The 17,389-nt window shown below is 34.9% G+C and overlaps 3 protein-coding genes across 4 annotated transcripts; all 3 read left to right on the top strand.

Moving 5' to 3' along the window:
• LOC140830332 (glutathione S-transferase T3-like) lies at positions 1-807 on the top strand. Its single transcript, XM_073193607.1, has one exon. The coding sequence runs from the start codon at positions 1-3 to the stop codon at positions 805-807; it is 807 nt and encodes a 268-aa protein (XP_073049708.1).
• Positions 808-1,224: 417 nt separating this feature from the next.
• On the top strand, positions 1,225-11,432 carry LOC140829331 (uncharacterized). 2 transcript variants are annotated; one of them, XM_073192439.1, is made up of 13 exons: positions 1,225-2,555; positions 3,446-3,623; positions 3,919-4,031; positions 4,106-4,201; positions 5,043-5,112; positions 5,603-5,658; positions 8,521-8,571; positions 8,992-9,096; positions 9,228-9,272; positions 9,440-9,527; positions 10,326-10,531; positions 10,855-10,938; positions 11,158-11,432. In XM_073192439.1, the coding sequence occupies exons 1-13, from the start codon at positions 1,347-1,349 to the stop codon at positions 11,320-11,322; spliced, it is 2,466 nt and encodes an 821-aa protein (XP_073048540.1). In that variant the 5' UTR covers positions 1,225-1,346; the 3' UTR covers positions 11,323-11,432. The 2 variants fall into 2 exon arrangements, with proteins under 2 accessions (XP_073048540.1, XP_073048541.1); XM_073192440.1 differs by having other exon boundaries at positions 10,326-10,505.
• Positions 11,433-14,174: 2,742 nt separating this feature from the next.
• LOC140829970 (isochorismate synthase, chloroplastic-like) lies at positions 14,175-17,319 on the top strand. The gene is made up of 11 exons (XM_073193250.1): positions 14,175-14,356; positions 14,456-14,650; positions 14,931-15,151; positions 15,231-15,612; positions 15,710-15,853; positions 15,948-16,066; positions 16,163-16,220; positions 16,332-16,442; positions 16,544-16,628; positions 16,750-16,847; positions 16,951-17,319. Exons 1-11 carry the CDS (start codon positions 14,240-14,242, stop codon positions 17,089-17,091), a joined length of 1,671 nt encoding a protein of 556 aa, XP_073049351.1. The 5' UTR covers positions 14,175-14,239; the 3' UTR covers positions 17,092-17,319.
• Positions 17,320-17,389: the final 70 nt, after the last annotated feature.

Consider the following 17,389-nt stretch of genomic DNA (forward strand, 5'->3'; position numbering starts at 1 on the left):
ATGCCAATCGAAAACAAGCCGCCAACTCCTACGTTTGTCCCAGAGACTCAGTTGTCCGACCGTGAAACACGAGTTGATCTCGAAAATGTGCAAAATACTGATGTAGATGTTGAGGGTACGAAGAAGCGAATAATATGTAAAAAGGAGGAAGACGAGCTACTAGCGAGATCGTATGTCACAATGAGTGATGACCCAGTCATCGGCAATGATCAGAAGGGGAATGATTTCTGGAGACGTGTTGCGGACTACTACAATGACAATCGTCCCGCTGGTTCATCTCGGAGAGCTTTAAACGTGATTCGATCTCATTGGCACAATACCGTCCAAAAAAAGGTAAATCACTTCAACGCAAATTATAATAGTGTTTACAATACTTATCGAAGCGGCCATAGTGATGAAGACATATTGCGGTTTGCATATGAAAAATATCGTGATGAAAATAATGGAGTTGCATTTAATCTGGAGCATGTGTGGAGAATCATGAAAACACGTCCACTGTTCACTCCACAGTCCGATGATCACTTGGTTGGTACAAAGAAAGCGAGAATCTCAGAGTCGGGGGCTAGCAACACCTCATCGAACAAAGATGCGAGTATTGATTTAGATATAAATGAAGAAGAGATTCGTCCAATTGGTCAAAAAACCGCAAAAAGAAGAGGTAAAAACAAAGCAAAATCATCGATGGAGGATTTGACAACCAGATACGACAGTTTGTTCGAAAGTTTTAATCAGTATACAGACATAAAGAAGAACGAATCTGAATGGAAACAAAAAGAACTTGCAATAGATGTAGTATTAGTAGAATAAATTAAGTAGAAGTAGTCTTAAAATTAATTATCGTAATTCATTTTCTTTGTATTTTGTGTTTTTTTAAAGAGATTGTGTTGAATAATATTTTAAATAAAAGAGTTCAACTTTTTTTTCATTTTTTAATAATGTTTTAATGAATATTGGAATTAAGTTTTTTTTAAAATACTAATATTATTTATTTTTAGTAATATTTGTTGTAAAATTTAAAAAATATTAGAAAGATATTGAAATATTAAAAATAAAAAAAATGAGTAAGTGGACAGTGGCATCTATAAATAATGAAAGTTAAAATTAAATGAATGTGAGTGTGTTAATAATGATGAAGTATTAATGTAATGAATATGTGACTTGTGGACCCATAATTTTTTATGAGATAAAAAGTTATTAATATGAATTAATTACGGATGCCCTTATGAATATTATTGATCCGTGGAATGAGCATGACAATGCGAATCTGGAGCGATCGTCTTCTTCCCTCTTGAAACCCTAATTGACTCTTGAAAAGTGCCGTGATCTAGCACAGTAGCCGCTCAATTATGGAGCATTCACGGCGTTCTAGACCGCAGATGGGATATAACCTCTGCCCCGTATGCTCAAATTCCCACTTCCCGTTTTGCCCTTTCCCGCCACAATATTTCAGACCGCCACCACCGCCTTCACAGCACCCAGAGCAATTCTTCCACCGTCACCTATCCCCTATGCGTCCGCCTCCTCCGTCATATGATCCGTTCGTTGACCACCAAGGCCCTCACGCTGTGAATCCTTACGCACCACCGCCGCAGCTTCTCCCACGGCCATGGAGCAATAACTCGAATGTTGGTGAGGGTTTTTATGGAAATTTGAAACCTATGCTAGATTACGACGATGCCCAGGCGATTGGTGCCAAGAGAATGAGAGTCGACTATTCCGGCCACAGTTCTGGTCCCGGCCACTATGTGAACGGCATTTTTATGAACTCGCCTGGGGAAGACGAGAGGAGATTGAAATTGATACGTGATCATGGTGCTGTGAATTACGATTTAAATAGCAGCAATGATTCGGGAAATAAAGTTTCAGCTTACACTTTCGAGAATATGAGCAATTTTGGTCATCTTTTCCAGGGTACCGAGAGAGGTCACTTTAAAGAAAGTAATATTTACGAAAAACGAAATTATGATGCCCAACTTGAGTATAGACAAAAAGAGATCGTGGAGTTAGGGCGATTGCAGTATGATCGAAGTGAGAATAATTTTATGCAGAATCAAGTGTGTGAGAATAATGGTGACAGGGCTGATGGTTATAAAAATCTTGATCAGGCCCGTGGAGTTCATCAAACGCACATACATAATACTTTTCCAACTCCACAAGAGAGAATTAAGTTTCCAACCAAAAGCCAGCCAGAGTTTAGCAAATGCATCTCACAGTCGTTGAAGCGATCACCGGGTCATAATGGGCAGCCTAAGTATTATAGTTTATCTGGTCCAAATGAGAACACGGGTCAGTTGAAGCTATCACCGGGGAATAATGGGCAGCCTCCACTTCCCATGTCACCGCCACCGCCACTCCGAGTAGAACTTCCTGGGTTGAACTCGTTGAAGCCAGGTGTCACATCATCTGCATCCGGTGGTAGCTCCGTGATTCCAGTTCCAGCTGAGTCTGCATCCTCTTTGCGGGCACCTTATCCGGTAGTTTCTGTAGGTATCTCATCTGAAGCTAATGAATATTCAAGAAAAGCTAATCCAAATTCAGGTGGTTATTACACTGAGGTATGCTGCTAGCTAAAGTTCTGATCTGCTGTCCCCTTGTGGATGATAAAAGGCGAATGTGTATCAGTATTATATAGGTTATGTTAGAAATGATACCGACAAATCCAAGATTGTGCAGGAGGAATGCTTAGATGATCAACCATGAACTCAACTAAAAAAGGCAAAATATTTTTGTAGCCAATTCTAAGTGCACTAGTATTAGAAAAGAGTAGTTTTATTGTTTGATTACAAGAAACTTGCATTGCTAAAAAATAGTCCAAACGTAATTGGAATGGATACATTCAAAATTTTGGCTAGATCTACCAAACAAGTTTGACTGCTTCTTCCTTCATTAGTTGAACACAGCTTTCAGAATAAAACCTAAGATTACAATCATTTGTTAAGTTTTGAATCCCCCTCCCCCTGTTACTTTCATTTTTCCTGGTTTCCCTGTATACTTACAGAAAGTTGCATGAATTACGAACAAATGAATTCATCCCTTTAGTAGAACGTGCATGGATTCAAAATATATTTGTTAACTATAACAGTGGAATTTTTTTGAGACCAATTTCTTTTTTGTATAAATTTTTGTGTACTCCTTTTTTCATTTACTAGATCATCAATTACTAAGGAATACTTTAAAATCATGTTAACAATATTGTCTATATGGAAGTAAGTGTGGATAAGAAGTGGCGAGAAGATTTTTGCATTAAGAAAGATCTTCTCTTTGTCGAATTTGGATAATGGATACATGGCCATGGACTGCTTAGTTAGCAGTGTCCTGGAAGTAATTAAAGAAAGTTCATAGGTTTATGAATGCTATATAACTTATTGTTGCTAGTTTGATTATTCATTACAGTTGGAAAGTTATTTGTGGATCTTAATGTGTATGTTATAATTACGCTTTTCAGGAAATTCAAGCCTTTCGGATGGCACCATCCAAGATGTATATGAGAGAAAGTGAAGATATTCCATCACATCATCTCTTCTCAGAGAAGCCCAAATCTCTGGATGCCTCACACATTTTAAAGAAGCCACATCGCAGTAGCCGTCCTGATCACATCGTCATAATTCTGCGAGGGCTTCCAGGTTTTATTCATATGTTTATTCTCCTTTTCTAGCAAATATATTTACCATATAAATTAACCTTTGATTATTTTAAATTTATACTGAACTCTATATTTTCTTTTTTCTTATTCATGTTGTTTGCCACTGAAAAGGGCTCTAAATTAACTGCTGTATGTGTGTGGTTGGTGGGTTGTCCATGAACTGGACTTTAGCTTGTTATCTGAACATGTGAATGAGATTTCTTATGATTCTAATGGCTTTGCATACACGACGTTTTGTTATCTGCTAAGAGTATTTGCAAATATATTATGCTCAGGCAGTGGCAAGAGCTATCTGGCCAAGATGTTACGCGATCTCGAGGTTGAAAATGGTGGCAGTGCTCCACGGATCCACTCCATGGATGATTATTTCATGATTGAAGTCGAAAAGGTGTTTTCATGTCTTAACATGTAACTAGGACATGTATGCGTCAATGATACGTAAATGAACTTTTCTTTGTATAGGTTGAAGAGAGCGAAGGTTCAAAATCTACTTTTTCATTTCGGGGGAAAAAATCAGCTAAGGTCATGGAATACTGTTACGAACCCGAGATGGAAGAGGTGACAAAATCAATTCAATAATTTAGTTACACATACGACTTTATGATATTCATTTTATTGATGGTGTACATAACCTTAACTGCATGCAACCGTAACATTTGTGTTTTAGATTAAGGACAGTTGTGATTTTTGACTACTACTACTACTACTGCTACAAGGTAATGTGTTGGAAGTAGAATGGATCTTATGGTATTGTTAATCAAATTATGGTAAGCCATATCTATATGATGTAAAAAATTAGAAGTAGGTAATTTAATTGCCAAAAGGGGCCAGGATATCTCGTGAAGTTGATTCTGCCGTGATAACTCGAAGTGGTTGCTGTTCCACTGTAACCTTACTCGGGAAGAGCGTGTTTCTGAAAATAAGTGAATGCTGAAGGAATTATTTAGACATCCTTTGGTTGGTGTAAAATTGAAATTTTCCGATCCGGTCTAATTTGAATTGGAACTTGGATTAATCCTAGTTGTTTTGTATTTGAGTGAGATGAATGTGATTAACACAGTTCTCTTAAGTAGTTGCAAAAGATAGGAAGCTTCTAGCAAGGAAGCGTACACCGAGAATAAGCATTTGATTTTATGTTATTTATCTTGTACCCTATATTATTTAATGAAACACCCTAAGTTAAAAGGGTTGTGCTATGAGCACACAGTTTTATAAGTTGTAGGCATGCAATTAATTAGAAATGCTCCTTAAGCCTGTTAAATTAATTTTCAATCTCGTGAACTCGAGAAATTCTTGTGAAATTTTTACTGTGAATATGGATTTAGTACCTTGATATCCTCTCCTTAACTGTTATCATTGCATTTATTATTCTTGCTATAACATTGTGTCTGTCAATCAGGCTTATCGGTCAAGCATGCTGAAGGCATTTAAAAAGACCCTTGATGAAGGGGTTTTCTCCTTTGTAATTGGTATGACTTTGCTGTGCAGAGCACAAGTTATTTTCAAAACACGAATTTCCTTGTTTTCTTGCTTTTAATGTCCATTTTTTGATAACATTTACATTGAAGGCACTGGTGGGTTATGGTTCTTTGATGCAATGATGTGCAATTTATTTTAAACTTTACTTTCATTTCGGTTTTCACCTTGTCTGAGTAGCAAAAGTAATGTTGGTGTTTCTTATGCTGCTGGTTGTAGCTTTGACATTTTGGTGATGCCAGTTTGCATCCTACAAGTCTCTCGACTCAGTCACGATGCGTATCTTGAAAAATTTCAATTTGGACTTATAAAGTATTTTCTTTCACCATAGGATAGTTATACACAGAAATAGTTGAAAGGCATAGTCTTCTTATAGCTTAAATGGTCATGCAGTGCCTTTGCGCTGCTTCAGTTTGACTAACTACAGATGCAGTTTATTTGGCAATTGATCCATTTCTTGCTGCTATTTGTGCTTCATCTTAGTGGATGACCGCAATCTGCGGGTAGCTGATTTTGCTCAATTTTGGGCAACTGGAAAGGTATCATCATTCTCTGAACTTTGGTCTCTCAATGTGTGCTGCTCTCTTTTCTGGGAAAACTTAGAGGTCCATTATCTCTTGGTCTTTTTGTGGATTTTATGTAGCAAGTTAAGTTTTTTATGGTTTAACGGGTGTCTTGACGTCATACTTACAAAGCTACTAAAGAAATATTGAATGAATAGTGTGAGAAGAGATTTTTCTCCAATCTCACGACCGTCCATGCATGGTTATTAGTCTTTCCGACTTCTTTCTGCCTGTTTGGTTGTATTGTAGATGACTTACCATTTATGAGATCCCTTGGTCTGTGTAGAATGCGGAAGTTGAACTAAATAACACCGTTAAAATAATGATAATTATTTTCCTTGAAATTCTTTATAACTTCTATGGCGATTCTTAAATGTCGTGCTTTTCCAGTTTTTGAACTTACGATTACGAAAATTTGGAACAACTATGGAATTCAAGTTTTTGTGGTCCTTCCATGCTTGTTACAAGAACTTTGAATTACCCTTTCCCACCTGCTTCTCAGTTACAGTGATTTTCATTACATTATTTCAACGACAGATTTATAAATATTTTGTAATTCTGATTACGGTAGTCTGTGAACTTCTGTGAACAAACCCTCATATTCGAAGAGAAACCTTGCGTACATTCCATGTAATAACTGTGTCATTATCTGAATATTCCCGGATAATGGGTTTTTAAGTTTTCTGTTCTGTGGTTCATGTCTTCAATGCATTTAAAGGTGATCCTTTCCATTTTTTCCCATATGAATGTCTTCGATTATTTCTTGGACACTCCCTTGTTTCCATTAATTTAAATCTATTATATCTGACTGTTGGCATTTGATTGGATGCAACATGCCCCATTTTTAAATTTACAGAATAAAATGACATATGTTTGGGGAAGTATTGATTTAATCCTTGGATTCGACTAAAAGTAATTATGTTGCTTATAATTGTGAAATTAATAGCCATTAGCCATCACCTTATCTTATTTAAGCAGAACCAGCTCACCATATCTTATTTAAGCAAAACCAGCTTGCCAAGTGAACTAATCAGATTGAGATGATGTATTACCATCATGTTATTGATATATTTTGTCTGAATGGTGTTGGCAGATCCATTGTGTGGTTTCTGGTGATTGTATAACGGCTTTTTCATATGTATATTCAATGTCATGGCTTTCAGAATTTGAGACCTTCAATCAAGTTTAGACTGTTTAGTGTATAGTTACAACTTACAAGCTAAATCTTATGCAGTTGAGAATTTTATTATGATTTGTTACAGCCAGGCAATTTATGAAAGATAATCAAAACATGGCCTATATTTCAATTTCATTGTTCCGGGATTGTTTCATCATCTGTTGTTTGACCTATTGCTGATATCGTTAAGATGACTTAAAAGTATATATGGGACATAAAAGTACCTATACTCCTTTAGAACAGTATTTGTTCCACCTTTTTGATAATTATCATCCTCTAGAGAACTCAGCAAAAGTCATCTGCATGTGAGCAGAAAGCAGCAGAAACTTACTTCCGTCTTACATGAATATTTTTCTCACACCATGTCAATGATAATATCGATGATACATTCTTTTTTCATTTACATTTAATTTTATTGGTTGAAATTGCGAAAACAAAGTGTCATTAAATGCATGTAATATATTTCAAATTTTTGCAATTCCTTTCCTGACCAAGTTTACACCTGTAGGCGTAGGGAAGAATTCATGCAAGATTATTGTTCTTGGTAAATTTGATGGGGGTGAAATATCTGTTTTGTGAATGTTCGACGCATACCGCATTGTGATCAGAATATTCATACAATTGTTTTAGTTTTATTTTATGGAAAGAACACTGTTTTAATTATACTCTGTTAATTTATTTTGTAGATAAACTACGGGCGTATCATTTCTTTTTACAGTTTGTTCCTCTGAACATATTCCAGGCTTTTCCATTGTTTGCGAAACAACCCCTTTAACTGGTCTCCAGTCTTGCTATTTTCAGTAGTACAGACAATTTCATAGTTTTAGCAACTGTCAAGTTCGGGTTTAGTGGTGGGTTAAAAAATTGTTAACCGCTTCACCTACATCCCCACCACTCCATAGTCCATATGGTAGTGTTTCTTTGTAAAATTTATTATAACTTTTTTATCAACACTAAACAGCCTCGTAATTTTCACCAAACTTTAAGGTCATACCAAATCTACAATCTCGGATATGTTTCTTATAGCTAGGATCCATTGTTGTTTTATTACATATGATGGATCTATCCACTGTCCTTTTTTTCTCGTTTTGTTATTGATTTAAAATGACAAATGGTTCAGAGACATCTGGGTTACATGATTTAAATTTGAATGAATTCAGTGTGAGCTGTGTGAGGGTTTTAGATATATTGGTATGACTTGGCATGAACACAAGGAATACATGATATAATTTCGAAAAAACCAACTCTATTTACTAGTCAACTCGAATTTGCAGTTTAAAAAGTAACATGGGGAGTGCTGTTTATTCCTTTGGCAATTTGGTTTGAATTATCGAACTGAATTAATTGATGTATTACTTTAACATCTTGATCGTTCTACAGCAATATATGGAAATGGAAACATATCTAAAGGTTTTATGCACATTTTTCTTGATACAATTTGATCGTCACATGTAAAACCTTTCTGAAAGATGATTGTTGCATTTTCTTTTCGGACATTCTGGTTGGCTTTACTTGAAATATTGTGCCTTTCTCCTGTTGCTAGTTGAGCTTCTCTATTCATCCCGTGTTACTGTGTTATATTTTTGTACTTTTGCGATCATTTGTGGGCATGATATTTTACAATCATTTCCTGCTTAAAATGTTTCAATTCTTAATTGCAGAGATCTGGTTACGAGGTTTACTTACTAGAAGCCGCATACAAAGATCCGGCGGTCAGTTTCTTGTTTGGATTTTGTTACTTTCTCATGTAGCTCTTCATGGTTATTTATTCGAGTTATTTGTTTGTATAGTGCGTTATTAGATCCACTGGTAATGTAAAATGGTGGGATAAATATGCCTTGTGAAATCAGAGAGAGAGAGGGTTTACCTAATAGTACATGAAATGACTCTGGGCTAGCTTACTATATACATTGTATTGTAAGAAGAAGTGCCGTGCATCAGATTAGAAATGTAGTTTTGTTCTGTTGAGTGTCTGTTCTTTTAGTTGTGGGTTGACTTTACTAAACCACTCCCCGTTCTTTTCCCTTGTTTGTAATTGCCATGGAAGTGGAACCTTTCATCACGTGGAAGTTGAAAATATATTGTAGTGCTGGTGTTCTTTAATGGAAATTCTTTTTCAATGTGAGTCTCAGGGCTGTGCTGCAAGAAATGTTCATGGTTTCACTCAAAATGACATACAAAATATGGCTAAGCAGTGGGAGGAGGCACCATCCTTATACCTGAAGCTAGACGTCAGGGTATTAAATATTCTTACTTTATTTTTCCCCTTTTGCACCAAGAGTTTGCTTCACAATAATTAGTCAAGACTGAAGATAATTGCATTTCTGGGAATTTTAACCTTGACGGTCACTATTTGATTATATTTCAGTCTTTAATCCATGGAGATGATTTGGAGGAAAACCGGATTCAAGAGGTAATTTCACTGCGCACATTGCTGTTGGGTTCCTTTTTTCTTTTTTCATCTTTTATAGGGCTAAAAGTTCAACCAATGATGTTGGTTTATTCTTCGTTAAGCTAAGATCTTTGCTATTCTATCATTCTGGGAAACAATGTTTATGGGAATCACCTAAATTTCCTTAGGTTGACATGGATACAGAAGATGGAGATCATATCGGGGGCCTCCCTGGTTCAGAAGATGCAAGTGCTGAAAACACAGAACTTTCTAAAGGTAATCTAGCTGCCAATGGTATTACTTGAGTTCACTTATTTTCTTGGTTTTCAATTATAGGTCTATATCTAGTTCCTTGGTATCGAGTATCGACATGCATGAAAGACAATGGCTGAAAAATATCTGGACTGCAATTTATGATGCAATTGCTCAATCTAAAGATCTGTATTCTCAGATAGCATTTTTATCATAGAGTTATATTATCCATGCAATCCATCACTGTCTTTATCTCTGTAACAATTACATCACTTTATTGTCTTAAACTACCATCGTACCAAGCAGCTTGTACTGCTAGCTGATAGTATCCCAGAGGTTATTTCACATCTTGATGGCGTCAAATGGATGGGAAAGTAAACAATAAAGACAATGGATGGGAAAGTAAAAAATAAAAACAATAGTGGAGTTTGGTTTGATTTTAGGTAGTTAGTCGCTTTGGTCACCTTTAGATGTTAGACTCATCGCATAATTTAATGGGAAGTTATTGAGCAAAAAACATGTACACCTTGTACAACTAACCCATTATTTCTTGTTAACTGGGTGACAACTCATTTCTGTTTGAATCCTTAGTTGAATTTGTCCTGATCATAGACAGGATGTCAGTGAATCATTTACAATTATTTTAGAAGGAAGTCTTGTTTGCTGAAGATACATTTTATCATCAATCTACATCCTTTCTTATCCAAAAAATAAGGATTTTGGGCTGGTGACGGTTATTGAGAATTTTTCGTGTGCTAGTTTGAAAGAAGAAAGAATCCATGTTTTGTATAGTTTAGTACGTTATTTTTTTTTTAAAAATAGAAACATCAAAAGACGAGCAGAAGTTGGATGCTGTCGAACGATATCAGATAGAGGTGGTGACAGAATTGGGAAAGAGCAAATGGTCAAATGATTTGGACGAGGATGATGTGCAAAAAGCTGAAGTAACCAGGGTAAATTTGAGTGCTCTCTCTGGTTTAACTAAATCATACAGCAACCAAGGTAAATCTGTATGTTGGGCTGATCAGGTAAACAACTGCTGTCTTTTTCATTAGTTAGATAAGTCATCTAGAGTGCGTTTCAAATTAAACTTTAAACTTTGGTGTTAAGCAACACTTGAAGATGTTTCAGGGTTTCGTAAAACTTTTAAGGTGGATGCACATGAGCTCCAAAATAAATTTTGAGGGCTTCTATACTCAATTAATCAAACTAGAAGTTTTTTATAAGGTGTAACAAACTTAACACTAGTTCGGAATCTTGAACTTCCATTGTTTGTCTTCGATAAGTTAGATGATCACCTTTATTGTCAACATTTTTATGTTCTGATATTTTTGGATTATGGTCTCTTCAGGTTGGCAGTATTGGTTTTTCAATAGGTGCTGCAAAAACAGCGAATGTATCTTTAGTAATCGGTCCTGGTTCTGGTTACAACTTGGTGAGATTCCTGCTCATCTTGTTTATTGTATAGCTTTCCATTCTACCTGATTGTTTTGTACTAAAATACATATTTGAGGTCGATAAACGCGTAATAACATTTAGCCCCACTTGAACTCGACTGAGTTGCACCATGGCCTTGCTGAGATTGCTGCAAGGTCCAAGTAAAAGTATTCTCCTCTGAAGGCTTTAACTGATCTGTTTTGACTTGTGGTTGCAGAAGTCAAATCCGCTGCCAGAGGAAGATAAGCTCGCTCAAAGAACTGTTGGATCAAAGAGACCAAAAATATTCCAAGACCAATTACGCGCTGAGCGCGAGGCTTTCAGAGCTGTTTTTGATAAAAGGCGACACAAAATTCATGGGGTTGACTTGGATGAGGAATAATACGTATAATTTTTATGCGGTTTTGCTTTGTTGTAACTTGTAAATTGTGAGCATACATGTGCCAACCTGAAATTCTTTCAGGCTGGGTATTTTGCTCTCTTTTGAAGGCGTGGTAAATTTAAAGCCAAAGATAATCCACATCTAGTTCTGCTAAAAGTTCTTATAGGTTTATGGATTGTATGCCCGATTTTTTTTTAATCAAGATCCAACATGTGGAAGTGTAGACACGTACGGTGTATAAATGTAGAGAAGAATCTTATGACATCGAATGTTTTTTGTGATTCTGTTTTAAACTCGAGGTTGAATTCTGCATGTTATATGCTATTTCCTATGAAATACAAAGATGTCAGGAGTTCCTTCGCGGCGTACCCGTTTGTTTCTGCGATGATGAACGTTCAAATATTAAAAAAGAGTGCAAAATGGCAACTTTTGAACATCGTTAGCAAGAAGGCTGCATAAATTGCCTACTCGACCAAATTTTACCTCCACTAGGGATCCATCAACAATGGATGCTTGCATTAGGTCCATTATCCATGTGTGGTTAATGTAGCATCACGAAATGGCAATTTTTCAACGTTTTTAGCTAGAAGGTTGCGTAAATTAAACTATACAAGGTGAAATAAAAGATACTATTAAAAAAATATGCACACGCACATAAAAGTATATATTAAAATATTACCCGAGTCATTTCAGCATGCTTCGTGGTATTTTCTAATTTTTGACTGCACCTCGGCAATGACTTTTCAAATTCGGAAGCTCTAATTTATAGCAGACCCAACCTGTCTTGTAAATAATGTCTGCTAACATTTAACTTTTATTTTTATTTTTTCATTAAAAAAAATCAATTAATTTATTTAGAAAAGTAAAGATTTAGTCTAATGTGTGATACACTTGATATGGTTCATTCCCCTTTATAATTAGTCAAATTGACTCCAATAATATAATGGAAAATGTATTTGATGGTGTGCCATATAATGTGAAATCATTATTTAATTAGATTTGAAAATTGTTTTTTTTATTATTAATATATGTATTCTTATATGAAACATATTTTAGTTATGGTGTGACTATTGTGAATTGGTAAATTAATTGAGTGATAATTTATAGACTTGATTTTATTGTATTAAGTAAATGTCTTTGCTAACGTAAATGTTACATAATGTATAGAGTACTTTTTACTGTCTACCAGATGTTTTAAAGCTAAAATAAATAAATAAAATGGGATAATTGTACATATGAACATAGTATAATTCAAGAAGTAGGTATTTTTTTGGGGGGAAAAATCAAAATAAAATAAAATTTATATATTTTTTACTTTGGAAAAATGAAACGAAAATATTGATAGAGTTGACTCGTCTCATAGATAAAGATTCGTGAGACCGTCTCACAAGAGATCTAATCTTGCAAATAAAATAATACACACATTTTTCCATATTGATATATTCAAATGATAACCAGATGATATATAGTATTAAAATATAGAGCTTTGATACACCAATATAACATTTTTCATTTAAAAAATATTAAAAACAATTTAGTTCACTTAATAACAAAATAAAAATTGTCAAAAATCAACTTTTGGATCGACGAATCTGTTGAAACTTAAGTGAAAAAATGACCTCAATTTGGTTAACAAAATAAAAATAAAAAGAAACAATATAGCTATTTTAACAAAAAAGTAGTTCTTTTGATTATTTTTTTTTTCCAAAAATCAAATTTGTATAGATCAACTATTATCTATTTCTTCCCCTCCAAATACACATGTTTTGACTTACCTGAGCGGGATGAAGTCCTGATACGATGTTGTCTTTTGTTGACTCTTTTTATGAAATTGTTTTATTCGGTACAGTACCAAATTGAATAATATTAGTCTTCATTTTTGACTTGGAAATCGTATTATTATTATTATTATTATTATTATTATTATTATTATTATTATTATTATTATTTAATAATAATAATAATATTATTATATTTTTTATTATAAAAATAAAATAAAAATAAAATAAAAATAACAAAAACGTAGCACAAACGGCATAATATATAATCAAGTACGTAGACCATTAGTCTAAAGAAAGACCCCTCAGGCATGTTTAAGTTCTTTCATTGCTTTTGGTCCTACCAAGTTATTCCAACAAAAAATTGACTGCTATCATTCTTTCTTTCTTTTTCTTTTTTAAATTAAAAAATAGATCGTGTGAAATTGACGAGTTATTATGTCCATCGAGAAATAACTTTTTTTTTAAAAATAAAAATATATAAACAACAAATCGATTGAGTTTGTATATATCGACTATTAGGTCGACTTTTTGAATAAATACTTCATCAAGCATTAAGTTTTTTCAAAGTTTTATTTTTCGACTATTTTGGTCTAATTATTGACAATACATTGGATAAAGCATCAATTTTTAATATCATATCAATATTTTTTAGTGTCACATCATCACTCTAACAAAATAAGAGTGAAAGCGAAAAAAAAATTAAATTTAAATCAAACTTTGAAAACTCAGTATATCGAAACTCAAAATATGAAAACTGCATGGACAAAAATCTTTATATTTCCTTAAAATATTGTCGAGTGAAGTTTAAATTTCGATACATACACGGTTAATTCAAAGAGTAATCAAAACGATATGACTGGGAATTACTGAAACAATTTGGTCAAAATAAAAATAAAAATGAAGCAAGTAATTTCCTCCTAGGCGGCATATAGTGAGTCCGAGAAAAAATATGAATATTAAACAAAATATAGTCAAAAAATCTTTATTTTCTAACCCATTAAATTGGACTTCAAGCTTGTACTACTACTATATATATATATATCTCCTACATACAAATATCTCAAGACAGCAGAAAAAACACAAGGTACTTGAAATAGAACAAGATCACACAATCTTGCACATAATATATAGCAAAAATGGCAGCAATATCTAACCATTGCATTGCCCGTTCTTCCAACATCAAATCCACGAAACGGACCTCCTTTTCGTCCCCGGTAGCACATGCCAAACATTCGGTTCATTTCGCGAATAATGTAAGAATGCAAACTTCGCCGAAGAAAATATTTCTTGTTTTCGAAATGTTATATATATATATATGTGCGCGCGCTAATATTTAATTTGAATGTTCATAGAAATATAAGGAGCTATCTTCGCTATCCATGAATGGTTGCCAAAGTGAAGATCCTAGAGCACCAGTTGGTACCATTGAGACCAAAACATTTCCAATAGCACCAACACCAGCTTCGGCTGCTGATCGTCTCAACTCAGCCATTTACGACTTGAAGTCGAACCCATCACAACTTGAATCAGGGATTATTCGTCTCGAGGTATATTATATCCGTGTTTGATATATAAAAATCCTGCTGTGTTTCATACGAAATGAAGAAGAATAAAAGAGAGTGATTCAGAATCAAAACTTTGTATGCTTTTATTATTTTTGGAGAGAATAAAACAAAAACAAGATATCATGCGCAAAATATAATTTGTTAAATCAATACTCTAACACATGCAACATACTATATCAGTACTGTTATTCTTGAGCATGAGTTCAATGTATATAATTTCTCTGAATCTAATTATAAATGTTCAATATGGTTTTTGTAAAAGGTGCCGATTGAGGAGCACATCGAGGCACTGGATTGGCTTCGTTCTCAGAGCATGGATCCCGTGCTCCCTCGCAGTTATTATTCTGGCCGCGAATCGTCCGTCGTTCCCGGTCTTCATAATAACGATGAAGAAAAGTTAGTTAGTGTTGCTGGATTTGGTTCAGCTGTTTCATTTCGCCATCTCGATGCGTTCTCTTTGAATGATTGGCATTCCATCAAAAGGTATGTTCGAATCCATCACATTTAAAAGATGCGAAATATTCCAACAAAATAATTAACATATATATATGGTTTTGATCAGGTTCTTATCTAAAAGCTCTCCACTGATCCGTGCTTATGGTGGAATGCGTTTTGATGCAAGAGCTAACATATCTCCCGAATGGCAAGACTTTGCTTCTTTCTATTTCATGGTACCTCAGATTGAATTTGATGAGTTTGAGGGAAGATCGATGATCGCTGCAACCGTTGCATGGGACAACCGCCTTTCCACCACATACGAACAAGCAGTTGCTGCACTAGAGGCCACCATGTGGCAGCTTTCAAGTGCCATCAAATTCAACAATAATTCTTCTGAACAGCCTATTTTGCTCGATCAAACTCATGTTCCCAACCAAATATCTTGGGAATTAGCTGTTAACAAAGCCTTGGATTCCATTAAAAGCAAAGATTCCGCTCTAAACAAGGTTCTAATCTAGCAAGATCCTCCTAGTCAGTTTGTGTTCTGTGGCATAAAATTCACGAATGGTTACTAAATATACATGTATGTATGTATACATGCAGGTTGTACTTGCACGTAGCAGCCGAGTACATACAAATGCAGAAATCGACCCCTTAATGTGGTTGGAAGCCTTACAGGCCGAAGGAGTTAATTCCTACCAATTTTGTCTCCAACCTCCAGAAGCACCTGCTTTCATCGGGAACACTGTGAGTATAAATTTTCAAGTCTTATTGCTATTTGGCACCTTGAATTTGTTGTCTTGCAATATTTTGATATCCTTTTGTATATATTGTGGATTAGCCCGAACGACTATTTCACCGAGAGCAGCTGAGTGTCACCAGCGATGCATTGGCCGCTACACGAGCTAGAGGGACCTCAGAGGCTTTAGATATAGAGATAGGACGCGATTTACTTTCAAGGTAATTAACTAGTTATCGAATTATTAAAACGTTATCGTATCACTTCAATTCTTAATGTTCTGAACAGCATCATTCTGTTTGGTGATTCATTTTCAGTCCTAAAGATCACCATGAATTTGCAGTAGTACGAGAGAGTATCAGAAGAAAACTCGAAGTAAGTTTAGCTTAGATTCATCATTCACTGATTAAAGCAATATTTGGATTCACTTTAGATTTCATACAATATTGTTTGATTTCTTACGTGATAATTCTTGTATGCCTTTAGGCTATATGTTCGAGCACAATAGTTGAACCAAACAAAGCTCTGAGGAAACTCCCACGAGTTCAACATCTTTACGCTAAACTCACAGGCACACTCGATAAAGAAGATGATGAGGTATATATATATACATAGGTTCCTGCTTACTGTATTTAACTTCCTTGGAATCATATATATATATATATACAGCGGAGATTAAATATCTAAATTTTTTCCAGTTCAAGATCTTGTCATCTCTTCATCCGACTCCAGCTGTTTGTGGGCAGCCTATGGAAGACGCCCGAGTATTTATAATCGAAACCGGTAAGCACACACTACTACTCAGTTGGCCTTATGAGGCATAATTCGAATTTCTTACCATCATTTCAGCTCTGCGAATTGATATAGATGACACTGATGCATTTGATATTAATAAATGATGCAGAATCATTCGACAGAGGATACTATGCTGGCCCTGTGGGGTGGTTTGGTGGTGCAGAGAGTGAATTTGCCGTTGGAATCAGATCAGCCTTGGTTGGCAAGGTAACATATATTAGCATTACCTTAGCACATATGAATTAAATTAATAAAAAAACGTCGTGACTTTATCGATGAAACTAAATAAATTTGCATTGAAATATGGTAGGACATTGGTGCTATATTGTATGCGGGAACTGGGATAGTAGAAGGGAGCAAACCAGCCATGGAATGGAAGGAATTAGAGCTCAAAACCTCACAGTTCACGAAATTGATGAAGCGTGAAGAAGCTAAAATGGCCAAAGTGTAAAACACCGAAGGATCGAGTATTGAGAGAGCTTTCTCCGGACATATATGGATGATCAAGACCAGAATATATTATCAGAAACCCAATTATTTTCCAGTTGGTATCCGAGGCATCGTCCCCTCCCCCATTTTTTAATTTCTTGTAAAGATGAATAATTTTTTTTGTTGTTATATTACTTATATGTTCCTTTATTACTTCATTTAAGCAATGCAAGAATTCTTGGATTTTTTTCTTCTTTCTTGAATGGTGTCCTCTGTTTTGTGGTTCAAATGCAAATATTAAATCTTTAAGAAACACATTT

This window comes from Primulina eburnea, chromosome 4 (assembly GCF_022965805.1).
Source record: "Primulina eburnea isolate SZY01 chromosome 4, ASM2296580v1, whole genome shotgun sequence".
Lineage (NCBI taxonomy): Eukaryota > Viridiplantae > Streptophyta > Magnoliopsida > Lamiales > Gesneriaceae > Primulina > Primulina eburnea.